The sequence below is a fragment of the Crotalus tigris genome, unplaced genomic scaffold, assembly GCF_016545835.1.
Source record: "Crotalus tigris isolate CLP2741 ecotype Arizona unplaced genomic scaffold, ASM1654583v1 scf7180000021817.203328, whole genome shotgun sequence".
Lineage (NCBI taxonomy): Eukaryota > Metazoa > Chordata > Lepidosauria > Squamata > Viperidae > Crotalus > Crotalus tigris.
Window position 1 is genome coordinate 173,678 of NW_024098689.1, and position 6,340 is coordinate 180,017.

The following is a 6,340-nucleotide window of genomic DNA, read 5'->3' on the forward strand; positions in this document are numbered from 1 at the left end:
TTTTGTTTTTGCTTGCTTAAATCCTTTATGTTCCTTTGTCCCTTCCTGGAAGTCCAGTCACCTTTATCGTACTTGGAGGAAAAGCCCAATTGCAGCTTTCCACCTTAACCTGATAGCCTTGCTGAACTTTTTCTGCCTTCAGACAGTCTGCTCCCTCCCTCCCTCCTTCCCTCCCTCCAGGGCAGGCCGTCAAGCAGAGCCCCGGGTTGGGCACAGGGGCAGGCGGGCGGCCGGCCTTGGCTCAGGGCCTTCTCTCTATCCCCATCGCAGGTTCTGCCAGATGGCCAAAGAGAATGGGATGGACATCTTCCGCGTCTTTGATTCCCTCAATTACCTCCCTAATATGCTGCTGGGGATGGAGGCAGCCGGGCAGGCCGGGGGTGTGGTGGAGGCCGCCATCTCCTACACTGGGGATGTGGCTGACCCCAGACGGACCAAGTACACCTTGGATTACTATGTTAGCCTTGCAGAAGAGCTGATCAAAGCCGGGACTCACATCTTGGCCATCAAGGTAGGGAGGGAGGAGGGGGAAGGCGTTGCCTCCATGCTTCCATTCTGCCCTGGTCCGAGTGGGAACCCATTTCCATTCTTCCTGATGGCTTCCTAGAACTTGTGGCTGAAATGAGAGAACCCAAGGGTTCTCCTCCTCCCCCTCTTCCTCCTCCTCCTCCTCCTCCTCCTGCTGGCCTGGCTTCAGAAGGGAAGCTGATGCCCCCTCCCGCCCCTCAGCTTCAGGGGATCTGTCACCTCTGCAGCTGTGCCTTTTCCCTCCCTCCCTTCCTCCCCCCTTCTCCTCCTCCTCCTCCTCACCTGCAGCCTTTGCTCCTTTCTCTTTCAGGACATGGCCGGGGTCTTGAAGCCACAGGCCTCCTCTATGCTCGTGGGGGCACTGCGCAAGCACTTCCCCGACGTCCCACTTCACATTCACACCCACGACACTTCGGGCGCTGGCGTGGCTTCCATGTTGGCTTGTGCTGCTGCTGGGGCTGACATTGTGGACGTTGCAGTGGATGCCATGTCAGGCATGACTTCCCAACCAAGCATGGGTGCGATGGTGGCGTGTACCCGTGGCACAGAGCACGACACAGGTCTGAAGGGGGAACAGAAGGGGTTCTCATCTGCCCCACAAAGGGCGGCCCAGACCAGTCTGCAGCCAGGATTTGGCCCATCTGGCCTGGGGTTGCAGCAGGAGAAAGTATGCAGCCCCCCCCCCCGAGCTGCTTTAAGCAATTATAAAATTGTAATCCCACAAAGAAATAAAAAATATCTGTACATTTAAGGAATTGGGACTGATCAGTCCAAATAAACCCACAAAATTTATAACAACCTTTAAAATCTAAATTATAGAAGAGCCCACAAAAACAGCAGCAGAAAGAAGAGGCAGGAGGTGAAACAATCGGCTTCCAGCCAGGGCTGTCCTTGCCCTCGGAAGGCTTAGGGCCAGCCTGCCAACCCTTGAGGTCTGAGGCGTGAGTGGAAAAGAAGCGGCAGGCAGACAACTGGGAGGGGGCTGGACTCCATGGCCTCAAGGGCCCCTCCCGCCTCTAGGATTCTCTTGTGGAGCCCCTGTTCTCCATGCCTGCCCTCACAAGCAGCTTCCTTGCAGCTTTGTGGCTCTTTGCTGAGCTACCTGGGCTTCTGGTCCTTTGGCGAGCTGGGCTTCCTTTGATTTCCCAAAAGGACAGGGGGGCTCCCCAGACATCAAATCAGAGACCCTCCCCTATTTTATCGCTACAACCACCCTGTGAGGCAGGTTGAGCAGAGAGAGCGAGGGACTAACCCAGGGTCCACGGGGTCATTCAGGACAGGATTTGCAGCTGGGCCTGTCCGGCACTTGTCCCAAAGCGAAGCAACAGCCAGGCCAAAAGCGCCACCCCCTGGCAGGAGGACACGAATGGGGGCAGGCGAGGGAACATCTGTCACCAGGCTCCGGGCCCTGCAGCTCCTTGAGGAAATCCTGAATGTTGTGGTCACTGCACTGTGTTTCTGAAGACTCGCCCTGACTCAGATCTGGTCATATCAACGTGGAAAGAAGGTTTATTTAGCTGGCTGGTTCTGTCTGGAAATGGAGCTGGGCTCAGGCCTGCCCTCCAACAGAGAGTAGACAGTGGGTGGCAGGGCTGCCCCCTGCTCTGAGCTGATGGGAAGGACTCTTTCTCCCCCTCCCCCCCAGGCATCCAGATGGAAAAAGTCTTTGACTACAGCGAATACTGGGAGGTGGCTCGGGGCCTCTATGCGGCCTTTGACTGCACGGCCACCATGAAGTCTGGCAACGCAGATGTCTACGAGAACGAGATCCCCGGCGGGCAGTACACCAACCTGCACTTCCAGGCCCACAGCATGGGGCTAGGTCACAAGTTCAAGGAGGTGAAGAAAGCCTACGTGGAGGCCAACAAGCTGCTTGGCGACCTCATCAAGGTCAGTCTGCCCGCCCCAATCCTCTCCCCCTCCCCCCCGGCGACAGGGTGGACCTCACAGACTTGGGTGGCAAGGCAGCTCTCAAAAAGTTTCCTGGTCTTTGAGGAATGACCTGTTTAGCCGGCGGCTCCAGGCCTCCTCAAGAGTTGCCAGTTTTGAGGTCAAAGGTCGCTAAAGGCCACAAGCAGCTCAGACAAATTTTCTGTGCCATCCCTGGAGAAAGTGGCTTTCATGGCCAATGCTGGAGCCAAAGCTTGCCGGAGCGAGATCTGATTTTTCTGAGCACATACTTTGTTCCAAGAAAAGGCAGTAGTGGCTGTAACCGTTGGATTCCCTACCTCCAGCTGGGCCCTTGACCAGATGGCCTCACCCTGTCCGCTGAAGGACCCCTTCCCCTGGTCTGGCTTTGTGCCTCAATGGCTCTAAGATGCTCCTGGGAGAGGCCCCTGCCCGTGGGCCCTCCCTGGCGCTGCCCCTCTCAGGGAGTTCCCTCTTGCCGCTCTGTGCAGGTGACACCCTCCTCGAAGATCGTGGGTGACCTGGCTCAGTTCATGGTCCAGAACAACCTGACGCAGCAAGACGTGGAAGCTCAAGCAGACGAGCTCTCCTTCCCCCAGTCCGTGGTGGAGTTCCTGCAAGGCTACATCGGCATCCCCTATGGAGGCTTCCCAGAGCCTTTCCGCTCCAAGGTAGGAAGCAGGGCCTGTCTTTCCCGCAAGGAGCCCAGAGAAATTGTGGGGAGGGGAGTAAACCCGCAGTTTTCTTGTCTTAACTTCATACCGAGGATTTGGTATGAGGGGCCTGTTCGTTGCATTTTGGGGTGCCTGCCCATCAGAGACATGGAGCAGATTGTCCCATTCTTGGCCGAACTGTTCTTGGAGAGAAATGCTGCTAAACGGCCTTCTGGCATGGTTGAAACCTAAGAAACCCCCAGCCCCACCTCGATTCCTGCTTTGTGGGAGTGGCTGAGCCCTTTGACCTTTCCTAGGTGCTGAAAGATCTGCCCCGTGTGGAGGGCCGCCCCGGGGCCTCCCTGCCTCCTCTGGACTTCACAAAGTTGGAGCAGGAATTGTGCGAAAAGCATGAAGAGATCACCCCCGAAGACGTCCTGTCTGCCGCCATGTACCCCAAAGTCTTCGGTGACTTCAAGGACTTCACAGCCACCTTTGGGCCCGTTGAATGTCTCAATACACGGCTCTTCCTAGAGGGGCCCAAAATAGCCGAGGAGTTTGAGGTGAGGCCCAGAGCACAGGAAGCATCAAATATTTGGTCAAAATGCCCTTCCCAGGAATGGGAAGGATGTGGGTCAGTGCGGGGTTAGTCTGTTCTAGAAGGAGCACCAAACGTGGCATTTTATTCATTCATTCAACCCTCCCCCCTCCCATGCAACTCCCGGTGGTTTGCCTGCATACCCCACAAACCCAGGTTGGGCCTCTTTGTGGGGATGCCTCTTAGGGACAGGTGGAGCCCAAATTTGCTCCTGGTTGTGCGCTGTGCTGCCTCCACCCTTACCTTTTTTTCTGCAGTTGCACTTGGTAGCTCATGTGACCCGCCTCCTTATTGCATACGCTTTTAAAAAGTGACTAAGATGGAAAACTCTTCAGTGATAGGATTACAGATGCAGATAATAAGTAACACCCCTTAAAACAGCAGGGGGAGATCTAGGATGAAATCCACTTTCTCAAAGTAGAAATAAATAACTGGGGAGATTACAGAAGGAGACTGTCGCTTGGTGACCCAGAAGCCACAGCAGGGCAAGCTGACGCAGTTTCCCTCTGATTACTGAAAGGGGCAGAGGGTGGGAAGGAAGCAGACCCTTTGCGGAGCCCCCAGGCTGTAATGGAAAACTGCACTGAATCACCCAGCAGCCCAGACCACCATTTGTTAACCTGGAAGCACAGCGGAGGGAGGGGATCTTGGAGGATCCTGGCTGCTCTCTGAGCTTGGTGGTTTCCTTGCAGATATTTCATCCCCCAAACGAGACAACATCATCCCCCCTTTGCTTGTGTGATGCTCTGAGCCTCGCACAAGACTCGGTCATCCAGAATCTTAGTGGTGCTGCCTTTGAGTGCCTGAGGACCCACCTCTCACTCTCTTTTCCCTCCCCGATGCCCTCGCAGGTGGAGCTGGAACGGGGGAAGACGCTGCACATCAAGGCCTTAGCCCTGGGAGACCTCAACCGGACTGGCCAGAGGGAAGTCTTCTTTGAACTGAACGGGCAGCTGCGCTCCATCCTGGTCAAGGATGCCAAGGCCATGAAGGTAAAGAAAGAGGCAGGTGGGGAGGCAGGGCAGGGTTGGGGTCTTAATTAATTCAATCCCTGTAGATTGGATTTTGCTTTACAGGGCTATTCATCTTCTTTAAAATCACTGGCATTTAAAATACATCTTTTATTCATAAATGATATTTAGCTTAATTACTAATGCTAGTAGTAGCCACAACATGTTCTGCTATTGTCACCCAATTCAGCAAATAATTTCCAGTGAGCGCCCGCCCCCTCCATCCTCTGTCTCCACCAACCCCCCGGCACTCTGTCTTGGGCAGGAAGCGATGGAAGGAAGCCGTGGGTGCCCTCCCCCCTCTTAACCTTGCCTTGCCTTGCCTTGCCAGGAGATGCACTTCCACCCCAAAGCCCTGAAGGACGTCAAAGGCCAAGTGGGAGCTCCCATGCCAGGGAAAGTCATTGACATCAAAGTGAAAGAAGGAGCGCAGGTTGAGAAGGGACACCCACTCTGCGTCTTGAGTGCCATGAAGATGGAGACCGTGGTCAACTCGCCCATGACAGGCACGGTCCAGAAAATTTATGTCAAGCTTGAGATGAGCTTAGAAGGGGATGATCTGATCCTGGAGATTGAGTAGCCGTCTCGTCCCAGGGACCTCAAAAGTCGTGGCTCCTTCTGAGGAACCCCTAGAGCTGCCAAGATGCCCTCAAAGCATGTTTCCCAGCTTTTATCACTGGACTTCCCCTCCCCTCCTCCAGGGGAGGAGCAGGACTGGGCTTTAGAAGGATGGGGGACCCCATTGTTTCCCCTCCCCGGGTATGGTGACACTTGTGTCCTTCCTCCTTCTAGCAGAGAGAAAAGGAGCCAATAAGAAAGAACTGCACAGAAGCCTCCCCCCCCCCATCTCTCTTGCGGCCCCGTTTTCTGGAGGCTGTGAGCCGGTTTGGTAGAAGAAGGGGCCACTTCTGTCCTGGGTGGGCGGGTGGGGGGATCCTCCTCCACAGCTGCCACTTCTGCCTTCCTCCTTCCTGTCCTCTTCTCCTCTTGAGGATAATTTTTGCCCAATGTCAGCTTTTTTTTCTAGAAGGGGAGAGCCCCTCATCCATCCTCCTTGTCCTTTCTGTTTCAGTTGCCAAACCGAGGAAGGTGGCTGTGCCCAAGTTTAAATCCCGGGCAGCCGCTTTGTGATGTAAAAGCCAGCTAAGCTTGGACTCAAGGGCTGCTTTGGGGTGTGCCGAGAGGCTGCCATCCCTTCTTCCACCACTGGAGGAGGCAGTGCAACCAAATCATGATTTTCCTGCTGCCAATTATTGGACCAATCATCTGGGCTGGGCCTGAGAATCGTGGATGGACAGTTGGGCAAAATGAGGGAACACTTTTAGTGGAAGCCCTTGAAAGAAATGAAACAAAATGAAACGGCTCTGCCTCTTGTCCTGTGTTCTTGTATGCATTCCTTGATGTGTGTTCACTCTGCTGCTTCAGCCAGCCAGCCAGCTTATAAACTGCGTACGAATAGCAGGGAAATTGCCCAGCAGAAAACATTAAGAAAAGGAAGAGGGGCCCAGGCTTAGCCTGCGCTTGTTCAGCAACTGTTCAGAATTACAATGGTGCTGGACAAGGAGCTGTCCTCCCACTGTCATCCCGGAAGAGCCATGGATCGCTTTGGCCATCTGGATGTCCACTGCGAGGGCCAGGAGGGA

General features: G+C 54.8%; 1 protein-coding gene across 8 annotated transcripts in view; it reads left to right on the forward strand.

The window, feature by feature from the left end:
* The window catches only part of PC (pyruvate carboxylase), a 129,091-nt gene extending 123,031 nt beyond the window's left edge, over window positions 1-6,060 (forward strand). For 7 of the 8 annotated variants that reach the window (XM_039319002.1, XM_039318998.1, XM_039319005.1 and 4 more), the window contains 7 exons: window positions 271-511; window positions 839-1,088; window positions 2,174-2,418; window positions 2,928-3,107; window positions 3,407-3,652; window positions 4,539-4,679; window positions 5,029-5,277. In XM_039319002.1, coding sequence (XP_039174936.1) covers window positions 271-511; window positions 839-1,088; window positions 2,174-2,418; window positions 2,928-3,107; window positions 3,407-3,652; window positions 4,539-4,679; window positions 5,029-5,277 — 1,552 coding nt within the window. Of the gene's footprint in view, window positions 1-270; window positions 512-838; window positions 1,089-2,173; window positions 2,419-2,927; window positions 3,108-3,406; window positions 3,653-4,538; window positions 4,680-5,028 lie in introns of all 8 variants that reach the window. The other variant, XM_039319006.1, reaches the window with a different exon arrangement.
* The last annotated feature ends 280 nt before the right edge of the window (window positions 6,061-6,340 follow it).